We start from the raw sequence: 23,674 nt of genomic DNA, 5'->3' as shown, positions 1-23,674 counted from the left end.
CCGTAGTTGTTCGAGAATATACAAAGGTTCAAGTTGCCATGTTGAGTTTCTCCGACGCTTTGCTTTCGAGTCGACGTCTGCGAAACCAACACGGCCTACCACATTCTCTCAGCTCTTCACAATGGTAGCCACAATAGACGAAAAGCAAGTCAAGATGGTGGTCAAGAGCCCAGAAAGTCAGAGTGATGGCGAAAATCCCAATATTGACTGGAGCCCGGAGGAAGAACGACAATTGGTGCGAAAGTAAGTTTGTCAATAGTCATACGCTCTTTGGCTCCAGATAATTGAAGCTAATTGTGAGACTCACAGAATTGATTTGATTATCATGCCGCTGTTGATCCTCGCTTTCTTTGCTCTACAGCTCGACCGTGGCAACATGTACGGAGACTACCTAAGCATAATCAACCTAAATTGTAATAATGTCTGACCAAACGCAGTGGCAATGCCTTGACGGACTATTTCCTCAAAGATGTTGGTATCACACAGAACCAATTCAATGTTGGCCAACAGTTGTTATCTGCAGGCATCGTGGTTCTGGAAGTCAGTAGATGGAACTGGAACACCGTACCTTATCTCAGGCATTCAGCTGATATGACCCGTAGATACCGAGCAACCTAGTTCTTTACCGTATTGGACCAACGCTCTGGATTGGAGGACAGATCGTGGCCTGGTAACACTTCCTCAGCTTTTGTAGGAAGACTGACATAGCCTTTCAGTGATACTAACAAGTGGACAGGGGATTGGTTGCGACTTTTCAAGCATTTCAAAAAGGGCTGGGTGCTTACATGGTGACTCGAATCCTCCTTGGGTAAGCCCGGATAGCTTCATTAAGAAGTATCATCTGAAGAAACTGACAATTCATACTCGTAGCCTTTGCGAGGCAGGGTTCATTCCTGCAGCTCTTTTCACGATGACGCGCTGGTACAAGAGAGATGAGACGAGCAAAAGGTTCTCGTGGTTCTTCATTGGCAACATGTTAGCTGCCGCATGCTCTGGCCTCATAGCGTACGGGATGTAAGTCGATCACAAACAATGAGTTCTCGTCGATCTCGAGCAAGAGCTGATAAAGTCTGCACCCTAAGCTTGCACATGAGAGGCATTGCTGGACTTGCTGGATGGCAGTGGCTCTTTCTCGTAAGTTGAGTTTGGCCTACAGGGGAAAGATGCTACCTTGGTCGGTAACAAAGAGGGGAATTTGGAGAAAGACTAACGACTGAGTGCTAGCTCGAGGGAATTTTCACGATTTTGGTCGGTATCGCCTTTTTCGCTTGCTTTCCTAACCAAGTCAACAACCCAGTATCCATACTCGGCTTTCGCTATTTCTCAGAACGGGAAGCAGAGATCTTGTATAAGAGAGTCATGATCGATGACCCGTCCAAGGCTCAGTCGAAGCGCTCGGTTAGCTGGTCAGAGCTGAGATCAGCGGTACGTGTTGGACTCCTTAATACCACAGGCGTCACCGACTTTTCGCTCACGTGGAGTTAGTTAACGAACTGGAGACTCATTCCCCATGTTATCTTCACTATTGCTGCCCTGGCACCATCTTCTACTCTGTCATCCTATGCGCCCTCTCTTGTGAACTCGATGGGGTTTGAGAGATTGGAGTCCAATGCCATGGTTTCAGTCGGTGCTTGGCTCTTGATTCCAATCAACCTCTTATGGGGGTTTGCTGCGTAAGCGCTTCTGTGCCAAGGTGATCACCATCAAAACAAAACAGAATGACTGATTTTCGCAGCGATAAAACGAGAGTCCGTGGTCCATGGGTGTTCCTAGGCTTATTCATATTCTGGGGCTTCAATGTTAGTTGATGTTTTATCGTGTGCTTCTTCTTGGCGAAGCTCCCAGCTAATAATACACAGCTTGGCAACTATCTGCTCATAGATGCCGGCCGCGACGCGAGATTTGCCATGTTGACTCTGTCAACGGCATTCTCGTTTCCTTGGCGTAGGTTCAAATTCCCGTCTTTAAATGGCGAATCACGTAACTGACGCACACTGCAGATCCTGTCAATGGCGCTTGGGTCTCGGCTAACGCTGAGTCCGCCGGTGAACGTTCTATCACCATGGCCATCCTCATTATGGCTGCCAACTGTTCAGGTATTGTTGGTAAGCAGCTGTTCAGAGAAGAGGATGCACCGAAGTATCGCAATGGATGGACAGTTATAACAGGCCTTACTACTGCCGCTGCGGCTTGTGGTATTTGGGCCAATGTCCAGTACTATATTCTCAATAAGCGCAAGCTGAATCGGACAGGGCTCTCTTATCAGTATTAATGGGTATGCTGGCGAGAGAGTGGGGTGGCATGGTTTCGACTTCTGAGTAAGAAGGGGCTCAGGGGCGTGGTCAGTGAATGATGGATATTGCGTAGGTAATTCGTCAATGCCAATGGCAAGCCTGACTTTCCCACAGGCATTTGTAGATAACGGGCGCCAGTTCGCTATTACGGAGTTCACACGCTCGATTTCGAATCGAGGGGCACTGCCTTTGCAGAGATCAGCCAGCAGAAATCCATTGGGTGGACCGGGGCTCGAGCGTGCCTGAATCGTGGCTACCTCAAGCGGGCGCTGTGTCATCGAAACAATCGACGTAAACGGCAGAGTCATGACTTGCAAACACGCGTAGTGGGACTAGTCTGGGCAAAAGTCTGACCTGGAACACTTTGGATCAGATTAGGCCCGGGCAGAACTCATGTTATCAAATCTATCCGTCTATTAGTCCTATCAAGTTCTCCCGGCTCGTCATCGGCTCCGGTCTCCATGTCGCGCCATGCGTTTGATGTTGAACTTCCTCATCCATTGCTCGCACAACTTTCCTGTAGTGGTCTGCGAGGGGCTGAGGATAGTCCGCAAGGTCTGGGATAGTCCATTGGTCGTAGCAAGCCCCGTGCGTATTGGCCGCAAAATAGGTCCCATGATGTCGGATGAACAAGAAGCAGAGGTAGCAAAAGTACTTGGAGGCGCCTAGACATCTTGGCTTGTGCCAAGGACTGTCAGATTTCTCCAAGTCATGATGTACAGACAGAATGACTTCTGCATGCACGTGGGTAGATTTTGCCCACGGCTGGTAGGCGAGAGTTAGAGGCACTGCCTCGTAAGGAGGTAAGAAAACGAGCTTAGCGCTGTTGAAGACTATTGGACGTGTGTGGGACAAATCAGTCAGAGTTTGACATATGCGATAGTAGGCTGCGATCTTTTCAAGCTGACGCAAGGTTTTGAGACAAGCCTGAATTTGCGCTGTTGCCCTGATGGCTTGTAAGCGTTCGAGATAATTTGCGATCAGGGGTGACGCGCAAAGCTGGTAGCTAGACTTAGCGATTTCGACTAGCTTCTCGTGGTCGTCTGATTCCGTCTCAAAAGCTTCGAGCAGGGCGGCCATCTCCGAGAGTTGGCTTTCTAGCTCAGCCCGCGCGGTTGATTCTCTTTTGGAGTAAAGGAACTGTGCACGGTGGATGAGGTTGGCGAAGTCGGCATACAGGGGTTTCTTGTGAGTACGGGAGAGATAGGTTGGCTTCTTCCACTTAGCGGATCGAAGACGGTTGAGAAGGCGAGCTTGATGATGCCGGATGACCAGGTCCAAGAGGCTATGTAAGGGCTTGGCAAGCGGCGGGGCAGAGAGTATTTGGAAAACAGAGCGTAGGAAAGCCTGGGAGTTGGGCTCGATCGCATCTGCGGAGGCGATGGTGACTTTGAGACTTGCTGCTGGGAGCGCTTGTTGATCTTGATTGGGGCCTCCATCGAGGCCTCCAGTTGCAACGTCGACTTTTATGCGACTTTCCTGGACAGTGGCAGCAGCAACGGACTGCGCTCCTTCTCCAACGGCGACAAGGTAGGCAATATCGTCTGCCAGGCGTTGTTCCGTGGCAATTGTCAACAGGCGGGGACGAGGATTTCTGAGTTGCTCCGCGGACTCTCGGTGATGGACATCCGTCACAATGGTCTCTGGAGAGCCATCTGCAAGCACTTTAGCACGAGCTCTCGCGGACCCGTCAGAAGAAGCCGTCAGTTGGGATGGTAGCGGGAAGGATTTGGCGTCGACAGGAACAGCATTGGTCAGCTTCTCCAACGCAACGACGTGTTGGCGAAATACAGCCTCGGGGAGATCTCTCCAGATGGACGACGCAGGCGAGGCAGTGACAGTTGGGCGGGGGTGGACAAGTCCGCTTGACTCGGGTACAAAGTCCGTCGGTAGTGCGTCGAGCAGAGGAGACAGGGAGAGCGACATGGATAACCAGGGCGGAAATAGGTATGAGAATGTGTGTGAGTGTGTATATCCGTATCCGTTTGTGTGAATGTGAGAGTTTTGCCAAGGACGGGTCTGGTATGTTGTGTTGTTGAAGTTGAAAGGATGAGCGAGGATTCGGGCTTGGCCGACTGGGCTAGTCCAAGTCTGCAACCCGCTGAGCTGTGTTGTTCTCTTTAAACAGCTTGGATGACTGATGGGAAGCGTTGAGGTGTTTCTGGATTACGAATGCCCTCCTGACCTATTTCCAGGTGGAAGGAACCCGCCGCGCCAAGCCAAGATGTGGGAGGAGATTGAAAATTGGAATAATGTTTTTCTCTCCAGAATTCTAGATTTCAGAAGGTCCACCCGCCGCCCGCTGTCCCCTGGGCTTGGGGCCTGGTCCGCCTGGAGTCCTGCACGGAAACCTTGGAGTCAAGGCCCGATCAATGCAACCAATTACGTGGCGGCCCTCATCTGTCGCAGTGCCGCAGTCCTGAATTTAGTGTGCCAAGACATAAACGTTATTGCACGCTAGGGATCTCGGCAAGCTGCACTGGGCAGGCTATTTTCTCTCGACTTTGCACTCTGAGACTCTGGGACTGTACTACGTAGTGTACATAGTATGTAAGGTAAGGTACTGTAAGTAGCGGGAGAGCTGCTGATGGATTGATGGATTGTTGGGATGAACGAGGATGAGACTAATCGAGTATTACAATAAGTGCACGCTGAAAGTAAGTCTGTAAAGCCATTGTCAAGTATTCCTAGACCTTGGGATGAAGCCTACCTTAGCTACTTTACTTCGCGAAGGTATTTGCATGTTGTCTTTCGCAAGCCTTGGCTGATGACGGAATAGATGAAAGTTTCTTCCCAACCCAAGGATCGCTTGCTCTCCTTTCTTCTGATCTAAGAGATAAGCCGTGCGCATCAGGAGCCAGTGAGATCTTGATTGATAATTTGGGCTACCTACTCTGCTTCACATCGTCTTTACCACGTACATGCAAATGCCTACACAGCCGCAAGCAGTCAGTTTCGTCTCGTGTGAAGGTACCCGCAAGTATCAGGGGATGGCCAGGATCCAACAACGAACCAACGGGAGGATACGAGAATCCCAGGCGGTTCCCAGGCGCTGCTATTCGAGAGTGAGACACATGCCGCTGGCGCATGTCAGTGCTCAGATGTGCCGCCCGGTTCCTGTTCCAAGGTGTCGGTACGCCCGCTCCAACCCACGGAGAAACGGCGCCGCCATGCCCGATGGAGAATGTCGGTTATGGCCCCGGGTCTTGGGAGGTCTTGGGTAAGTCTTGGACTTTTCTTGGGCCATCGAGAAAACGCCGCAGCTATATATTTGCCAAGACATAGCATTCGTGGCTGTTGAGATGGGCCAAGATGACTTGCGATGGCCTTGGCAACATTTAATATCATCGTCTTGCGCTCCAGGCTCAAGCACAGGACCGTAGGTTCTCCATACGGATACCTACGCTGTACACATGGCGGGTAAAGCTAGTTTCAGTCCTCGCCTACGTTTGCCGAACCAGGACACCGGTATGCTAAGGCCCAATATGCTATAGTCTACCTTACGGCGTGGTGCAGTGGCCATCCAACACTGCCTACACAGTACACAGGAGTAAGGTCGCAAGGCAACGTGGCTGTGTGCCAAAGATGCACGTCCACGAGCGAGCCCCTCCCCCTTCAGTCTTGGAGACTCTTGGCTCGCCAGAGACCGACCTGCGGGTTCATCTCTGGCGACGTAGGCTCCAATCAAAAGAGCCATAATGACCCAGGCGCATAGTTCTTCTGGGCCCTAAACTTTATCTTGACCAGCATCAACCAGGCAGAGCGCATTTTACATGCGTCTACGCCGACCGCTTAGCCCTCACCTCAACTCACGATGGGCCTCTCTACATTTGCCGCACCGAGTAAGGCGCGCGCTCTGGGAACCCCGGAGCCCTGTCCCCAATCCTTGGCGTCAGCGTCGTCGCATCACCAACGGTCCTAACTAGTAACCCCACCACTGTCACGGGCTGGCAGCTGCTCGTGCTCTTCACATCTTCCGAATTCCAGTCCCATCTTCTCCGCCCTACTCCTTCTCTGCCATGTGCGGTGTTCGCAAGTCCGCTGTAGCGAGTTCGGACGATTTCATCACTAAGGAACACTTGCCTGAGCCTACCCCAGCGAGCGGCGGCTATTCTTGAACATGGCTGACAGAGGTTAATGAACATGTGGCCACTAATAGCAAGGCGAGTCAGCCGCTCACGGACATGCGTCGGCGCCGAATGGGTCTCCTCGACATTCTGCGTTCGACGCCAAAGCTGGGTCTCTAGCATTGTTGAACTGGAGCCCTTGGAGGGTCCTCTCATCACTCTTCGTCTTGGCCAAGCTTCACCATCTACTATTTGGCCAAGACTAACATGTCTACTCAATATCGCGGGATGTGGTGTTCACGCGGGATAACGCCGTAATACCTACCTCCACTAGCATTGCGACGCCTTGCGCCAAGCGCTCGCCAGTTTGACTTTTTGATGACAACCTATTCCGGCCAATCTTTCGGCGTCCTTCTCCAGTTGTCTTCGCAGCAGCGTTCGCGGTGCTTCCTGGGCCTGACTTCATCCGGGCGTGGAGAGGGCCTCCTTCCGTTCTCGTGATGTGTTTCCCATGTCCTGACTCTTATCCCTGCCAGTATCCCCCCTGGTTCCGTCCGCGATTGATCATTGCCAAGCACGTGTTCGCAAAGAGGTCCGCCCTTTCCATCCTCGAGCAGGTAGCTGGCAGAAGCCTGCCAGATCTCAAAGGGGCTTGGGTTTCTTGCAGCTTGACCAGGTAAACCTGCCAAGACGTTGCTTTCTACGCAGATTGGTGCCATCATGGCTCCATGAAATTAATATCGCATCTCATTGTCATAGCTTCCCGCTCCTTACGATTAACTACCACTCTGCAGTGCTGGTGTATATTTACCTTTAGATCTGCCGCTGTCTAATCTGATGTTTCAAAGAGTCACTCACATCTCACCTCATTCTCACTGAGAACCAGTCACTCTTTTAGTATTCTACCATACAATCGCTCGTTCTGGACAATCTCCATTCTCATCATGAAGTCTGCCACTCTACTCTCCCTCATTCCTGCGGTCGCCGCCTTTTGCCACCATGGAACCAGCCTTTTCAAGAAGGATCAGCTTTTCAAAAGAGCAGATGGTACTTTCGGATTCGATGGTCTGAATGGCCCCCTCAACTGGCACTCCATCAGCTCCAACAACTCTGCCTGTGCTCTGGGAAGAAGCCAGTCTCCCATCAACGTTCAACAGTCAAACACCAAGCAGATCAAAGGCTCTACCATCACCTTCAGCCCGGACCAGCACCCCGAGGGAGGTGAACTCGAGAATCTCTCTGGATTCCTGGAGGTCCGCGCAAACGGCACCATGAAGAATGGCGGCAAGACCTTCAACTTGCGTCAATTCCACTTCCACACCCCTAGTGAACACCGTATCAACGGCGAGCACTTCCCCCTCGAGGTTCACTTCGTTTGGGAAGCCGAGATAGGAAACGGTATATTCTCGCCATGTTTGACTCCTCGCAATCCCCTCGGACATTGCTAATTGTCACTCAGGATCCTCTCTCGCTGTCGTTGGCTTTCCTATCGAGGTCGCCGAGAAGTCGGACCCCCTCCTGGCCGCCGTCTTCAAGAACGTTGACAAGGTCACCGAGTTCGGATCACACGCTGCAACTGGACCTCTGGACTTTACCAGCCTGGCTCAGCATATCTCAAAGAACACCATCTACCAGTATGTTCCATCTACCAATCCTTAAAAGCTTCCTCGAGCTTCAGTCTAACTTGTGCCAAAGATACACAGGCTCTCTCACAACCCCTCCTTGCACCGAGTCCATTGCGTGGAACGTTGTTGGAAGCCCAATTCCCCTCGACATTGCGACCTACCTGAAGACGAAGAGCATCATGAAGTACAACGCCCGCTATACCCAGAACAGCCCCGGTGAAATGAACTTGTTGGAGAATGCATATGAGAGCCTCAAGAAGATTATCGAGAGTGGTCAAGGTACGAACTAGATTTACTAGATGATCTTTGCAATTGAACATACTTTTTTGTTATTATCAGTGGGAGCTATTATCATGACGAAAACTCGACCAACGAAGCTGCCAAGCTTTTGAGGTTTGGAAACGATGCTCTTATAACAAGCTCTGCCAAGTGAGACATGAAAGTCGCTAAACTTGGGTTCAGTCGCAGATCCCGTGGACGAAAGTCCGTGCAAGAAGGGCAAAAAGGGCGGGCGCAGGAATTAGGCCAATTGAACAATAATTAGCACCCTGCAGAAAAGTAGAGAACTTGGCTCAAAAGTTAACAATCCACATGTTGACGTAAGGAATGCTGCGTCGGACGCTAGGCATCATTGAACCGAAGGAGTGTATTAATGGACAATGGGCAGTGGGTACGATGGTCAGTTATTGGAGGAGAACTTTCTAAACGCTTGCATTCCTACTTTTTCAGTCCCATACGCTTAGTCGCCTAGAGGCCTTCATATTTTAATGTATTCATAGGTGTTTAATAACCAAGTCATGTACGGCTGTCCTCCCGGCTACTTGAAAATGGACTCAATAGCATCCATGCACCCGTTAAACATCTCCTCCAACATTCCGGCAAGAACCGGTTGAAAGCTTGGCTCCGTCCATTCAGAAGCGCCAGACCAACTGAATTGTGTTTTGTCCTCGCTTACGGCTGTCAATTGCAGCGTTCCGCGGGGGTTCGTCGTGTTTGGGACGCCGTCAAGAATTAGGTAGGTGATGGTGTGTGTCTCCGGATCGGCTATCTCCAATCGTTCATGAACCACATGGCCGTTGTTGAAGGTCAGAGTGCGAACTGATCCAATACCGAATCCCTCAAGACTGGACTTGATAACATTGGGAAACCAAAGCTTCTCGGAACCAAAGGCTGCAATTATTGCCCAAATGTCGGCGATTGGTGCGTCGATCACTCTCACAACTTCCTTCGTCTTGTCTTGCGCCATGGTGCCGGAACGGTCGGCAGTGGGAGATTTGAGATGAGGTTGAGTTTAACTTGAGGGACAATGCTTTGATTAGATCAAAGAGATCAATATGCCCCTGGAAACATATTGCGTATGTGCGCCGGTAGTTTGTCTTTTTGAAGTCTGGTGCAGCCGGTGGGATATGATCAATCAAGCCTGTGGGATGCCTCTTTAGCCCCCGGCCAGTGCCCGCGGGTTGCGACAGAGCGATGGCGGACGTTGCTGGCGGGCTTGGCGCAGATAAGATCCGAGCTTCAAACGCCGGGTTTCCTTAACTAACTGCTTGATCTAATATACTTCTATAAATTGAGTTATGGTGAGTAATAATGTATGAACTTCCTCCGTTATCTCTTCAAGGCATAAGAGAAATAGAATAGCTCAACAATAGTCTCTAGTACCTGAAGTTTTCCATTTGTGAGTAGATACTAATACTGGCAACTGCTAAAAGTCGACACTATGTCAGGAGTCACAAAGGAACATAAAGATGACCAATTGTGAATCATAAACAGGAAGGAGCCATTTACTTTGTCAACATACACCATGCATCTTGTTATCAATCTATTTCGGTGCCTGAGGGGTAATAACGATTTCCCCGGGTTCTCTCCTCTGATCTGCGGCATCCCAAGCCTCTTCCCAAGCTTCCAACGCAAACGCTCTGACTGGACCCATGCCAGCTCTATCCCCAAGTGGCAGGATGCCGCTTTCCACAAGTTTGATGAGTCGCCTCGTTTGTTCTGGAGTACTCATCATCGTGCCTTTGACAGTAAGCGCGCGAAAGAGTATGTCAACGTAGCTAAAGTTCACATCAAGCGGTGCGCCGCCACTGAGACTAACGCGCGCCCCGATCCTGAGTGCCTCGAGGCAGCTCTTAAAGTGAGTTGAGGATGCAGCTGTGGCCGGTGACATGTCCCAGAATGCATCAGCCAGACCACCGCATGCACTGCGTATAGTGTCGGTGTCCCGTGCAGTATCCCCGGTGATAGTCGCGGACGAGATGCGAGGGTTCATTGCGGCAAGCTTTGAGAGAATGCCGTGGTTCCGGCCAATCGCTACAACGTGTGCACCCAATGCTAAGGCGAGATGTACCGCGGCAGATCCGTGGCGACCAGTTGCTGGGGCGATTAGGACGGTATCTCCTGGCTTGATACCGATATCTGATAGCCCCCCAAATGGAACGAGCATGCTGAATAGATGTGTCAAGTCTAGAATAGTATAGCCCAATCCACCGTGGCTCTTACTAGCCAATAAGCGGCTGTCGTCAAGAACATGACAGTTCTCAATCGGCAGCTTGGCGTAATCTGCGTACGTTCCATCCCGCCAATCTCCGCGGGACAGTTTGAAGCTCTCGGGAGTTAATCCTTCCATCATGGCTGAGACATAAAACCCACCCCCATCGCGTGCCTGAATGTAGGGATCAAAGAAGACAAGCTGGCCTTCTTTCAGAATGGTGACATCCGAAGAGATCTTAAACACCCTTCCGATAGCGGTGTGTCCTGGGACGAGGGGGAAAGGCAGCGGATATCCGCTTTGCGGGTCTCGATAGATTCTAGGCGAGTTGGCTCTTACAGTCGCAGCCAGAACGCGGATAACGACACTTCCGGGTGTCGCTTCAGGGATTGAGCGAATTTGCATTTCTGCCCTAAGGGTTTTCATGCCTTCCACGCTCTGGAGAAAAACTGCACGATTTTGGGTTGACGTAGGGGAGGCCATGGCGGAGAAGGTTGATAAAGACTATGGTGCCAATTTTGGAGTGAGCGTTAGATTCAAGAACTTGATGAAACAAGAGGATGATGTAGGTAGATTGTTAGTCTCGAATGATTTGAACAAGAATTGTGACGTTTTTAAGTTAGGTGAAAGCACTCGTGGAGTGGAGTTGTTGATGCCACAGAGAAGCATGTTCTGGCCTTACCATTACTCCGTACCTGTCTCATAATCGTTCATCTACAACTCCATGTAAGTCCGACTGCCTCCACGCGTTGAAACGTTCGTGTCATACTTTAAAAGGAGCTCCTTGGCAAGCAAAAGCTGCTTGCACGTTGAAGTGATTAGCGGAGTTGTATGTACCTTGCGTAGAAAGATCCACAGATGGTCAACGGCCTGCGGAGTTGCTGGGCTCCAAAATCAGGTTCGTCAGATCAACTCCGCAGCCAATTCTGTCAAATTCCGCCGATCAGACTCATGTAACAGCATGGGGCAGTATGCTCTGTGTACTATAAGAAAGCGGCACACCCCTATCATCCGGCGTGTTATGTGTTCAGTCGTGTAATATTGCACAACTGTAAGACGCTGCAAGAGGAATTAATGGCGTCATTATTTTGTTGTAGTCTACAATACCTCCATGTTGATTGTCAAATGAAGATGTAGGGAAGTGATCTTAGCTTGGGGAGGTGTTTTAGTTTTGATTGCCCCCAGAAGGTTTGCGGACTGCCGTTCACAACATCAAGGCTAGTGGACGACTTCCGGATATGCAATGGTAAAGCAAGGTATGAGCAAACCGATTATGAAGTTCGTTGATGAGCATAATGTATGAAGACACCTGGTTTTGCGAGCAACCGAAGCTGGATGGAAATTCACTTTACGTAAGCAGCTGATAATGTCTCACCCCCTCATTACCTAAGATAATATCTTCGACGCACATTTCTCTCTTCCTGTCATCATGCTCAATGCCAGCCAATTCGCTTCAATGGCCAACGCTGCTTACTCAATCAATATCCTTTCCTCTTTTCTCTCAAATGAGGAGATCAGAGATGTGAACGGTCTCAACCAGTTCTTCCGTTCTCTCCCGGACCCTGCTGCCCCGAGCAAAGTAGAAGAGCACCAAGCAACCGATGTTATTGTCTTTTGTGCCTCTTCTGTTTTGTCACTTGCGGATGTAGTTTTCTCAGCTGTGACTACGAATGGTTTGAGGTCAAAAGAACAAATTTCCAAGTATACAGATGCCACGATCCTGTGCGATTAAGTACATCGTCTTGAACAAGTGCTGACACCCGTGTTTAGAGAGGGAAGAAACACAGTTCTGGTCTTGTGTGGTGGCATCGGTCACTCGACGCCATTTCTCTATGAAGCGATCAGCAACCATCCGGTCTACGGCGTGCTTGCCGATGAAGTGCAAGGAAAGGCTGAATCGCGTGTACTGCAGCTCATAGCTGAGCGCTGGTACGGAGTCCAGACCCATGACGTCGGAACTGTGGAAGCAACAATTCAGCCAAATGATACGAACAAATTTTTGGTTGTAGTCGAAGACCGCTCTACAAATTGTGGAGGGAATGCAGCCGAGTCAAAACGAGTCCTCGAGGCCTGTGGAGTCTACTGTCCGAGGTCCATTGTCATAGTGCAAGACCCGACGATGTCAAGGCGAACGGTGGCCACCTTCCAAAGGGCATACGATGGAGAAAGTGATGTGCTACCCCAGATAAAGAGCTGGCCCACATTCACCCCCAAAGTAAAATTCATCGACAACTCGAAGGGCCTTGTTGACAAGGATGTCATGGCTCAACTTGTATTTGATGACGAGTGGTGCGCCCATAAGACGTCAGGTGGCATGTGGAGCATACGCCGATTTATTGATTTACTTATGGGGGAGATTCCTCGCCTCAGGGATGACGGAGAAGGCTATGGGCCAAAGGGGAAAGATTTTGTAGTCCATGTGGATATCCCAGAGAGTGTCGATGCTGCCTGGGCCATGCTTTACAGCCTTGTCGGAAAACAGAGCAGGAGCTGATGGAACGGAAATGATTGATGGTAATAGAAGTTCTTGGACTTTGGTCAGCAACAATGATACAGCACTCGCATGAGAGTCTGGACGCTGAGGCAGAACCAGTGAATCATGTATACACCAGGCCACCGTAGTGGGCAGAACATATTCCAAGACTAGAAAGTCCTACAAGTCTTACGAACTATCAACCAGGCAACTTGTAAGACTCCCAAGACCACTTGATAGCGGATTGGTTCTGAGTCCTGGCGGGTATTTTTTGTCTCGCTACGAGTTGCCTGCAGGCAATTTCAATTCAACACCACCCATAACAAAACAGCCCAAGACATGATTTCGATTATGAAGTATACTCATAACAACTACCCAAGTCTGCAAACATGTCTCGCACGCTAGGTTCAACCGAATTTCGGGGGCTCGTTAGAGACACTGAGGCTGAACCCTAATGCATGTTGTAAATTTGCTAAACCAATGGAAACCAGACATAAGTAGCATAATTATTCATTTCCATCATTCAACCTCTACACCCACGCGGTGACCCTCGCCTGCTTGAAGTTGGAATTTGATTTATACGTCGCATTAAGAACTATGTTTCGCGTACCCAGCAACCCGCGAACCCTCTCATTGTCTTCGTCGGTTCCTTCCATTTCGAATCCACGGCATCCATGAGATACTGTGAGCAGTGTTCAGTGTGCCCAGGGCTAGTGACAATGGTGTCAATTGCAGCCCGCTCGTCGTAAAGGGCGTAAAATTGGCGCCGCCACATGATAGCGCAGTGGTTGATATGATCCCGAATTGACGTCCAGTAAAAGTCTCTTTCTGACATCTCATCGATGGTCAACTGCTGCGTCATATTCTTATCCGCGAACGCACCCCAGCTAGCATCTTCTTGATATTCGTCGACCGAGTCCTTGTCAAAGCACTGAGCTGGGACCCAGTGATTCAACAGGACATCGTATTTACAGCCTTTGGCCCTTGCCTCTTTTGTCGTGTTGCCGCAAGAGATTCTTTTTCTGCCAGTGGTTATGTTGTGTCGCTGGCCAAAGTTATACGAAGCTGATGGTTGGGAAAGTGCAGCGTCATGGGACGCGGTCGTCGCAGCTGGTGTCGGAAAGAACAGGAAGAAAATCAGTACCCATACTAGCGAGGTGCCTATGAGTACAAGTATGTGAGAGAAAAGCGCGTTCCGACGGGTTGATGGCCGACTTGGTGATGTAGGCTCTTCCGTCGTCGGGTCGTCCGAGTATTTGAGAAAAGGCTGATATTCGGGGGTTGAAGACATTCTGTGTGTGATATTGCATGCAGATAGCTTGGTGGTCGGATGGAGCTTCAACATTTACCGCCGGCTTACCTGCAAGGAAAACTCTCTATCTTTATTCAGCTGGTTGAACTATCCGTGCGCTAGTTGCCTGCTGGTTTGTTCTGGGGAGGGCTGTGCGCAAACTCGCCTGTGACAAGTGTTGTTTTGGATTATCACCCATTGCACTAGTACTGATAGTTGACGCGCTTGGAGGGCTGTTTCATCCGAACATTCACAATGTTGGTCTGACCTGATGTTTCAGCAAAGCTGGAAGTTCATTGGGTGCTTCAATGTCTTGCGTCTCTGCGCCCCGCGCGATTGGATTATCGCTCCAGACTCGAAGCATGTCCCAACAAATGGACAGTTACTTAAGCGCACTGCAAGATTAAGCTCATGGATGAACTTTCTTTGCGTGTTACGATCGACGCGGAAGAAAGGATATTTCGACCTATCCTAGAGAAGATCTCACAGCCAGGAAGATTGTTTTGACTACTCCGTACCTTATTAAAGACCCCAATTGTGCTTCCCCTACATACACCGCGCTCGCAGTGGCAAACATTATAACAATCTCTGTGAGTCACTTTCTTTCTTAATACCTTCGATAATCGTTTACTGTTCTCATTCCAAGCTAGGCAAGTGCTTTTATAAAACCCCCTAGCGTCACGCGTTGTCCCAGCAACGACGAGTGCCTCAGAACACGATCAGTTGTTTTATGTGTACACTGTAGTGATCAAGAGGTGTGATACTAGAACGGTATGAAATGTTATCTTGAGGATTAAGCATGATGCTGTTATGCTAGTACTTACGGTGCTAATGTACCTTACTCTATCAAACGTTGTATCTCAAAATTGTCATTCAATTGGACCGTTCAAAGTCTGTGCAGATGAGATGTGATCAATTAGAGAGTTCTATAGTAGCGAGGGTTCCAGTAGATGACAAAAGACTTTTAGTTGGACCACAGTAAGGTATTCATAGCACGCTTGGATACACCAAAGTCAAGTTGAAAAGAAGTTAGAATCTGAGTGGTTTTTCACTTACTCCCCTTAATATCCTACCGCTTGAAGGATGCTAGACTTCAATTGTTCTTGAAAACTTCCTAATTAAGACTTACAACATCATCACCGCTAGTAATTGGCCTTATTACCTGTTTGCATTACAAGTATACTGCCTCTTATCTGATGAAAGTTCCTTAGAGCAGTGCGTCCATCTAGCTCTCCACTTCTTTGAGTACCTAGATCGCTTGATTCTACGTTGTAATTTCTTGTTCTTCACGATAGACCAGCTTATTTGTATCTAATTGGGACGGAAGTGATAAGATATATCGATCTTGGGCTTTTAGCAAAATAATACGGTTCACTCTCAGCCTTGCACCACAAACCCTTCCAAGCTGCCATCCGCCCACTTGTCCACAAGTTGTTCGAAAGCCACAGCCCCCATACTAAAGCCTACAGATGGCTCCTTTGTCTTCTGCTCTTTCTTGGGATCCTTGTAATCTGTAAAGTATGTCGGGGTGCAGGATGCCACAGGGGCATACCACGGAGCGTAAGGCTTCAAGCTCTCCGTGTAACTTTGCTCCGCCTCCTTGCTTACCTCAACTTCAACCCTGTTGATATCAGAAGCATGATCGCAGGCAGTCTTGGCAATGTGAGCGACTAATCTGCCTCCGACTGTGTAGGGGTAGGTTGTGTTTGCTGAGGAAGTGGCACCCTTGGCGGTAAAGAAGAGTAGGTTGGGAAAGTCGTGAGTAGCCACGCCCATAAAGGTGGCGAAATCGTCGCTTTGCCATTTCTCCGTCAGATCGCGGCCGTTGCGGCCCCGGATTGGCATGTTAAGGACTTGTGCTGGGTCTCCATTGACGGCAGTCGTCGTTGCAAAACCTGTCGCAAGTACGAGAACGTCGACCTCATACTCCTTGGCCAGGTCGCCCTTTCCGACCAAGATACCTTTGTCAGTATAGCCTGAGATACCCTGACCATCGGTATCAACGAGCGTGACGTTGGGGCGGTTAAAAGACTTGAGGTAATCTTGGTGGAATGTCGGACGCTTGCACCAGCCAGGGTACCAGGCCTTCAGCTTTTCAGCTAGTTCCGGGTTGTCCACCTCGCGCTCGACGTGCTTGCGGAGCTCAGTTGAGATTCCCGCGTCGAGTTCCAACATCCGCTGGAGATGCTGAGGAACGCTTTCGGGGGTGATATCTTTCGCCCGGGGGCTTCCAATGAGTCCAGAGAACGTGCGTGCATTACTCCATCCGTCTTTAAGGAGGTCATCGGCAGGAGTTACCTCTGGGTGGTCGTTGAGAAACTTGTTCAAGTTTCTCATGCGATCAGCCTGCCAGCCTGGCCGGCCAGCTACAATGTCCCAGCTCTCCGGGGTTGTCTCGACTTGCTTTCTTGGTCCGCAGTATGAGGGCGTGCGCTGAAACACATAGAGTTGCTTCGACCATTTGGCCAGCTCGGGAACAGCCTGAACAGCCGTTGCGCCGGTGCCAATGATACCCACTCTCTTGTTTCTGAGGTTGACCAAGTCAGGTTGAATCTGAGAACCGCCGGTATATTCGTAGTTCCAACGAGCCGTGTGGAAAATTTCCCGGGTTTTTAGGAATACGCCGAGACCAGGAGCATCAGGTGCGCTGGGCGAGTAGAAGAGGCCGCCAGCGGGCATGAGAAACTGTGCCTGGACGACAAAATCGCCATTGAGATGCTGATATTTTTGGCTCAGGTTACGGCTCAATGTGACAGCCCATCGCTTCTGGACGTCGTCCCATTTGGCGCCCTTTGCCTTGGTGCAGAACATACCCTTGATTCCATACTTTTCCGCAATCAGCTCAACGTTCTGACGGATCTCTTGACCCTTGGAATAGCGATGCTTCGGAATGAATCCTGTCTCCTCAAGGAGTGGCAAGTAGCAGTAGCCCTCAACATCGCAGGTCAGGCCAGGATAACGATTCCAGTACCAGGTGCCGCCAAAGCCGCCAGCCTCGTCTACAATGACAATGTCGGCCGGACTGACTCCAGCCGCGACCAACTGGTAGGCAAAAAGTATGCCGTTATGGCCGGCACCGAGGACGAGGAAACGAACCTCGGAGCCATTATTTAGAGGCGGAGTTTCCTTGGCAAGGGCGTCGTAGTCGACCCAAGGGTCATGACTAAAATCGTTCATCAAAGAACTCGTTCTGAAGTTGAGGCGGTCTCCATGTTTGTCAGAGATAGCGATGAATCGCTTGTCTCGCTCAGTTTTGTACTTGGCAGCGATTGAGTCGATAGCAGTCATCGTGAAGAGGGCGAAGGCGATGTAAATAACACTAGATTACTGTTGAAAGGATGCCAAGTTTTCTTTGTTTTGATAGTATGATGATTTGGATGCAGACCAAATCTCCCGTCATGCCATCACTTCGTGCTTCTCTTATAATGATCTATGCGGACTTTAGTGGCCTCTCCCACGGAAGCTCGGAGCTGATGCCATTGCGGGTGAAACGTTGATGAGCTCCATTAAATCCATTCGCAGCGGTGCCTTCGCCCTATCACAAGTCATTAGTATCTACGTAAACGCAAGAAGATTTGGCTTTTCGCGCAGCCGAACAAGCATAAAGCTCTTTGAAAAGCCGCGAGTCTGTGCATCAAGCTGCTGCAGTCGGATTTTCGCTTCAAGCAGGACCAATCATGCGTGACGAAACGCCGAGATTAAACCCACCGGCCGACGACTGCGGACGACGGAGGGATGTGTTCCACTTTTGATGTCCCGGAACCCCTGTGCTGTGGATAGTAACTCGACCTGTATATTGAGTATGTTGAGTACGTTGGGCCTGGTTTCATGATGTGTTCTGTCTGGCCGACGCGGGCGGCAGACAGTGGCAGCGGTTTTGTTAAGGCGAACTGAGGCAGCATTTCCGGACTAGCACAGCCTATCTGCGTAAAAGATTCCAACACCCCGCCTCGAACGAACACTTCAATAAACACGCTTACGACGATTGGTCTTGTTACGATTTAAGGGGTCATACGTAACAATGGACGTATGGAGTGGGATGAAGTTGCTTTTATTGGCATGACAGAGAGTCAGCAAAAACGATGGGCTTGGGGAGCCACCTTTAGAATCACGAGGTTGCACACGTGACGATCCCTACAAGATTGCCGATGCTCTTCCAGGTCCGTAGTAGATTTTTTCGGCTAGCCAGGCTCGTCACCCTGAAGCCAAACGGTTCGAGGTACCGCCAGGCGCAGCGTAAAAATGCCCAACTTCCGTCGAAAGTCTTGCCACCAATGCCGGTCGTCTAAGTTAGCCTGTGACCGAAGACAGCCCCGTTGCTCCCGGTGTGAGCAGCGGAATTGGCTATGCTGCTACTCTCTTTTGTCGAAGCCAACTCCCTACCTAGAAAATCGATATCGGCAGCTTCGGAGTCCGCAGTTATGTACTACGGGACCTAGTTCTGAAGTATCGCCGCTAGATATTTCAAGCATTGAGACGGCGATTACGACCAGCACAAGGGAGCTCAATGATCGTCGATCAGCTAGCGGATTCGATCCAACCGATACTATTGATGATATTGGAGATTTTGGATGGGCTGCTGTCTCCGCAAACACTACCGATGATGCGTTTTGGCCCGATGACGTTCTGGGCAACTGCGCAAAGCTGCCGCCCACGGCTCCAATCGCCGATATGAGTCCTGACATTGTTACCAACATAATTGCCGACATCAACACACAAATCTCAATTAGGGCAAATTTTGAGCTCAGTATGCTAGTCGACATCGACCACTTGCTTCGGCCGCGTAAACACAAAACTGCAGAAGCCTTGCTTACTTCAAAAATGATGCTGGGAAGTATGCGGAAGTATCCTGCAATGCTGATCTCCGATCTCAACCTTCCTCCTTTCATCAGCTCGCCGTGCTTCGGCGATGAGATACTGTGCCGGCAGTCTGGAATACATCAATGTCTACCGCAACCGCTAGCTGTATGTGCTAGTATAGTGCGAATGTTTCCCAGCGACAGCCTGAGAGATAGATCTTTTGCATGGAAGACCATCTACATGGAACAGCAAAGACTTTTTCACGAGGTGGGTTACATCTCTGCCATGAAAGGGGCCTTAGGAGACCAGGATTGGTTACCAGACACTAATCAAAATGAAACTAAAGCATGAGTCTTACGATAGAGAAACATTGATTGCCGCCGTACAAGCTGTCACGTTATACACCATACTCCACGTTGAAGATGTCGCATCTGTCCCGGAGCACTATCTCAGATCAATCACTATTACCTTGGGCGTATGTCTCTGTTGCGCTGCAGGATTCGTGCACGTTTATCGCTGACTTTACTTTTACGCTTTCTTGAATCTCTAGACTATGACTTATACAATGATGAAGTCTCGAGATGGAGTCAACTACATGCAGCATCATAGCATTCCCAATCGGCGCAAGTGGATCAGTAACGAAAGTGTAGGGAGGTCAGTCACATACGTATATTCAAATAAGTGTGCTATTTATTGACAACTCATTACCTGTAGGCTAATCTGCTTTTGCTACGCATTAAATGAGCTCCTCAGCATAGCAATTTGTCCTTCGTCCGGCCACGGTGGCGCAACGTGTAGAACTGTGCACCTTCCGAGCACACGCAGCCTGTGGCAAGCCAAGGCAAACATCGAATGGCAGCGACAGTATCTTGACCAAATATCGCAACGTAGCTTCAAAGATACTCTAAAAGTCTCGCATCTTCGGGAGTACGCCCAACCTGCAGGAGACGCCTTACTCAGGGAGGCTTGGGTAAATGATTTTGAAGGTTGGTGTCTGGACCATGACGAGTTAGGACAGTTCATCTGGATGGCAACAAAATTGGATCCCGTGTAGTATTTTCACTCATTTCTCCCACCGTCTTTAGCGTGGTTTTACGGGCCACCACCCTACGGCAGCAACATGGTCGACTCGAAGAGTCACGAAGCAAGCTCGTAACTCATTTCATGGAGTTTGTCTACCGTATCATGAGTGATATTCGACTTGAAAATGTGGGAGAAGGCGCATTGTCTACTCACACACATTGGTCCCGGCTCAGGAGATTTCTGCGCACATGAGATGGGAAACAGTACGAACCAAGACAGAAGTTTAGGACGTGCCCGCTATACCTGCCAGGCATGTAAATTGTTGCGTCTACATGCGGTTACCGGGGCTTATCATGTCCAACCGGCCCCCGCGGGTTTAATACTGGCATACTAAACACGACAAGGCGGAACTTTGGTTTGAGCTTTCAACCGGGCGGTCAGTCCTGCTAATGATGCTTACTTTACACTTATTTGAAGTGCTCGATGATTTTATCTGCGTTGTTCCTAAAAAGGAACAACCGAATTAGCCATTGCCCACTTGTATGCCTTGGCTAAATTATAAAATATTAAGGGAGAGTATAAGGTCTTCGTTTTGTCCGCCAAGAAGAAGAAACTAAGGAGAGCGCTCATGACAACCTCGGCAATGTCCACGTCAGAGAGCGAGACAGAACATAAAAGGAACCCTAGAGAGAGATGCACGAATTATTAGAATGTTCTTTATAGAAAAGACGCTTCAAACTCTCCTTGCAACGTCACACTAAATAACGCTCCCGTTTCTATTAAGCCCGAGATGCTTAGCCGCAACACAGCTGGCGTCTCGAGGCCGCATATTATCTTGGATGGGTTATATTTAAGGCAACTTCAAGCTTAAAGATGTGTATTACTTCGGAGTAGATCCGTTACAGTACGCCCAGAACTGAGAGCTAGATGCGCTCTGAATTGACTGTAAGTTAACGTAGTAAGATAGAGAGCAGTTATTAGAAATTCCGCCTAATTCCAGAGGCGGTAGCGCCTTATTAGTTGGTCTTTATTAAAGCGCGGAGTCCTTGAAACAGGTATGAGCCCATCGCTACCAGCACGCTTCGTGGGCTCTATTTGGGAGGACGAGACAAGATTGAACAATAGATCTGTCGTGATAGATTTGCAGAGTTTAAGCTAAATACAGCATAAGGGTACAGAGGAAACATAGTAAGCCAGATTTCTTGGCCGTTGTATGGTCCGGCAGACCGCGGCCAGTTATCCGAAATAATGCAGACCGGTGAAGAGTCAAGGCCGCTACCAGATCCCAATAGATTCTGGGTATGCCAGATGCACCGACAGTCTCTATCAATTCTCAATGATACACCATGGTCTAAGCAGCCCTACAGTGCTTTCATCAAGCCAGGGCATTCCTAGATACCTCGCCTTAAGGCTGCCGCTTCCTACTTTCACAATCAGAACTGGATAAATTGACTTTGCTTGAACCCTCTATAGCCTTCCTATGCTGTTCCTATGGAGCCGAGATATTTCATTTGCCTGTAGGCTTTCTACGTTGCCACGCTAAAAGAGGTACCAGCTCTCGGATTTAAGGCCGAGTCTCAGGCCCGATCGTCCACACGGGGAGCTTTTTCCATGTTACCAGTCGGACAGTGAAATTGGAATTTGTTAGATGGTCAAATTGTCGTCTGTGACGACTTCCTGACACTATCCTAGCCCAGCGCTTCCAAAGGCTACGTGAGCAATGTGACACAGAAGTTCTTATAGAAGATATTGAACTACGTTTTAAATCTTTGTTGAAAAGGCTTGGAAAGAACTCTCTCCAGTTGTTGAATGACCAGATTACCTCTTCGTATACATGATTCAGCCAATGTCGCATGCCGAATAATTTACGGCTTGTTGGCCGTGGGGCAGCTCGTGTAGTACTCGCCGTCATTTGCGATAACCTCCATCTGGTGTAGGACAATGGGGCTGTCCAGACGCGTGCACTTGATCCAGACATGCCTAGAAAAGAGCACGGTTGCGGTATACTCCTTGATTGTGATGTCCTTGGTGATGGTCTTCTCGCTGTACTCTGTGAACGACGTCGACGTGTTGTAGGTGAATTGGTAGTTGAGGCTGACGGACCCGCTGGCGAGCCCAACGCCGTACGACGCCGAGACATCGACGCCGACGCTGTGGCTCATCTCCTGCGTCCTCTCGCTGCTGACGCCGTACACGACCTTGACGTTCTCTTTGAGCGGAGTGGGCGTGTCATTCGACCACACCCGCTCCGTGTACCAAGAGATAGATCGGCTGACGGTGAGAAACGGGTTCCTGATGTTGTCCAAGCTTGTTTGGTCCTCGGGGCTGAAGTAGAAGTGGAAGGGGAGAGTCACCTGGCACTGCAGCTGCTGATCTCCGTACGGCTGCTTCTGGTGCGGCAGGTTGTTTGCGGTGATGGTGGGCATGGGATTATCAAACTTTTCGAACTGCTTCCCAATGGGGAGCAGCAGGACCCGAGCGGCCTCACCGCCCGGTCTGTTGTAGTTCGACTGCGCCCGGAACGTGTCGGCCATGACGGGGATGTTGGCCGCGCCGTCGACGCCGATGGTGTCTGTCTGCACGGCCCAGAGGGATACGTCCGCGTCCGCCCCTGAGGCGCTGTCGTCCCAGGCCGAAGTCGCCAGGAATTTACCATAACCAACGAGGTCCTCGCGGACGCACCACATTTTATCCAGGCTTGGCTTGCCGTAATTGGTGTTACCGACGTCTCCTAGGGCTACGTACCCAGCAGGGGCAACGGGGCGCCAGACGGCACCATTGTTCGTAGCGCCTGAGCCGGTGTCGGACCAGATGCGAGTGTAATCGATAGGGCGGGCCACGGCAGACTTGGATGGGCTCGTGTTGGGATTCTGTCCTACGAGGAGCGTGGCTCGTTTGCCGCTTAGGGGGTTATAGTGAGCACGACCCTCGGCGTAGTCACCCAGCGGAAAGAGCTCGCCTTGAGGATTTGGTGTCCAGATAGAGACATCGCGTGTGGCACCGCTGCCACTGTCATGATATACCCATGAGTAACTGGACGTCATGGTGATCCTAAGGTCACCGTAGTCAAAAGTCTTGTTTGCCATTGTGGTGAGATCGTAGTGGCAACTGAGATATTGTCGAGATGTTGTTGTAATATACTTTGTGGGTGTGTAATCAATTCTGTTTGATTTTCAGTCAAGACAAACAGGAAAAACAAGGCAGTACTTATAGTCAAGACTCGAACAGTGATCAACCACAATGCTGACCACAATGTGCTCCTCTACCAAGTCCTGCTCTACATCATGAGCCGGCATGGATGTCTCATTGAGCCGTAACTGTAAACAACTACATGCCAATACCAATATCATGGCTAACCATCAGACTGATCTACAAAGATGACGTATCAATTTCAGTACTTTTGAGACATCGACGCCTTGGTCTTTGGGCTTTGGCACATCACAATAGACCGGTCTACTGAATTCAGACTTGATAGAAGAGACGCTGGAGTGCAATGATGACATTTGTGTCCAAGTTCGGAGACTCATGCATAGCATGTAGACCGGTCTGCCACAGTAGGTAGTTCCGAAGTGCATCAAGTCTTCGGGGAGAGGGAAACAATCATGCCACT

General features: G+C 49.8%; 10 protein-coding genes across 10 annotated transcripts; 4 read left to right on the top strand and 6 right to left on the bottom strand.

The window, feature by feature from the left end:
* Window positions 1-121: 121 nt before the first annotated feature.
* CCOS01_16147 (alternative sulfate transporter) lies at window positions 122-2,272 on the top strand (the record flags this gene model as incomplete). Its single annotated transcript, XM_060464284.1, has 12 exons — window positions 122-243; window positions 310-378; window positions 438-540; window positions 603-670; window positions 737-808; window positions 871-1,014; window positions 1,083-1,134; window positions 1,225-1,425; window positions 1,486-1,673; window positions 1,736-1,799; window positions 1,860-1,944; window positions 2,001-2,272. The coding sequence occupies 12 exons, from the start codon at window positions 122-124 to the stop codon at window positions 2,270-2,272; spliced, it is 1,440 nt and encodes a 479-aa protein (XP_060305048.1).
* A 427-nt stretch (window positions 2,273-2,699) lies between these two features.
* CCOS01_16146 (uncharacterized protein) lies at window positions 2,700-4,220 on the bottom strand (the record flags this gene model as incomplete). The annotated part of the gene is made up of 1 exon (XM_060464283.1): window positions 2,700-4,220. One exon carries the CDS (start codon window positions 4,218-4,220, stop codon window positions 2,700-2,702), a length of 1,521 nt encoding a protein of 506 aa, XP_060305047.1.
* Window positions 4,221-7,305: 3,085 nt separating this feature from the next.
* Window positions 7,306-8,510, top strand: CCOS01_16145 (carbonic anhydrase; the record flags this gene model as incomplete). The annotated part of the gene is made up of 4 exons (XM_060464282.1): window positions 7,306-7,759; window positions 7,821-7,995; window positions 8,057-8,265; window positions 8,455-8,510. 4 exons carry the CDS (start codon window positions 7,306-7,308, stop codon window positions 8,508-8,510), a joined length of 894 nt encoding a protein of 297 aa, XP_060305046.1.
* Window positions 8,511-8,803: 293 nt separating this feature from the next.
* Window positions 8,804-9,232, bottom strand: CCOS01_16144 (bet V I allergen; the record flags this gene model as incomplete). The annotated part of the gene is made up of 1 exon (XM_060464281.1): window positions 8,804-9,232. One exon carries the CDS (start codon window positions 9,230-9,232, stop codon window positions 8,804-8,806), a length of 429 nt encoding a protein of 142 aa, XP_060305045.1.
* A 576-nt stretch (window positions 9,233-9,808) lies between these two features.
* On the bottom strand, window positions 9,809-10,882 carry CCOS01_16143 (uncharacterized protein; the record flags this gene model as incomplete). The annotated part of the gene is made up of 1 exon (XM_060464280.1): window positions 9,809-10,882. The coding sequence occupies one exon, from the start codon at window positions 10,880-10,882 to the stop codon at window positions 9,809-9,811; it is 1,074 nt and encodes a 357-aa protein (XP_060305044.1).
* A 1,024-nt stretch (window positions 10,883-11,906) lies between these two features.
* On the top strand, window positions 11,907-12,971 carry CCOS01_16142 (uncharacterized protein; the record flags this gene model as incomplete). Its single annotated transcript, XM_060464279.1, has 2 exons — window positions 11,907-12,178; window positions 12,248-12,971. 2 exons carry the CDS (start codon window positions 11,907-11,909, stop codon window positions 12,969-12,971), a joined length of 996 nt encoding a protein of 331 aa, XP_060305043.1.
* A 574-nt stretch (window positions 12,972-13,545) lies between these two features.
* Window positions 13,546-14,241, bottom strand: CCOS01_16141 (uncharacterized protein; the record flags this gene model as incomplete). Its single annotated transcript, XM_060464278.1, has 1 exon — window positions 13,546-14,241. The coding sequence occupies one exon, from the start codon at window positions 14,239-14,241 to the stop codon at window positions 13,546-13,548; it is 696 nt and encodes a 231-aa protein (XP_060305042.1).
* Window positions 14,242-15,618: 1,377 nt separating this feature from the next.
* On the bottom strand, window positions 15,619-17,529 carry CCOS01_16140 (uncharacterized protein; the record flags this gene model as incomplete). The annotated part of the gene is made up of 1 exon (XM_060464277.1): window positions 15,619-17,529. One exon carries the CDS (start codon window positions 17,527-17,529, stop codon window positions 15,619-15,621), a length of 1,911 nt encoding a protein of 636 aa, XP_060305041.1.
* Window positions 17,530-18,270: 741 nt separating this feature from the next.
* On the top strand, window positions 18,271-20,095 carry CCOS01_16139 (uncharacterized protein; the record flags this gene model as incomplete). Its single annotated transcript, XM_060464276.1, has 6 exons — window positions 18,271-18,325; window positions 18,549-18,605; window positions 18,689-19,308; window positions 19,364-19,516; window positions 19,616-19,695; window positions 19,795-20,095. The coding sequence occupies 6 exons, from the start codon at window positions 18,271-18,273 to the stop codon at window positions 20,093-20,095; spliced, it is 1,266 nt and encodes a 421-aa protein (XP_060305040.1).
* A 1,834-nt stretch (window positions 20,096-21,929) lies between these two features.
* Window positions 21,930-23,150, bottom strand: CCOS01_16138 (uncharacterized protein; the record flags this gene model as incomplete). Its single annotated transcript, XM_060464275.1, has 1 exon — window positions 21,930-23,150. The coding sequence occupies one exon, from the start codon at window positions 23,148-23,150 to the stop codon at window positions 21,930-21,932; it is 1,221 nt and encodes a 406-aa protein (XP_060305039.1).
* Window positions 23,151-23,674: the final 524 nt, after the last annotated feature.

The sequence above is a fragment of the Colletotrichum costaricense genome, assembly GCF_030867565.1.
Source record: "Colletotrichum costaricense strain IMI 309622 chromosome Unknown Scaffold_28.1, whole genome shotgun sequence".
NCBI lineage: Eukaryota > Fungi > Ascomycota > Sordariomycetes > Glomerellales > Glomerellaceae > Colletotrichum > Colletotrichum costaricense.
This window is presented reverse-complemented; position numbering and strand designations above follow the sequence as displayed.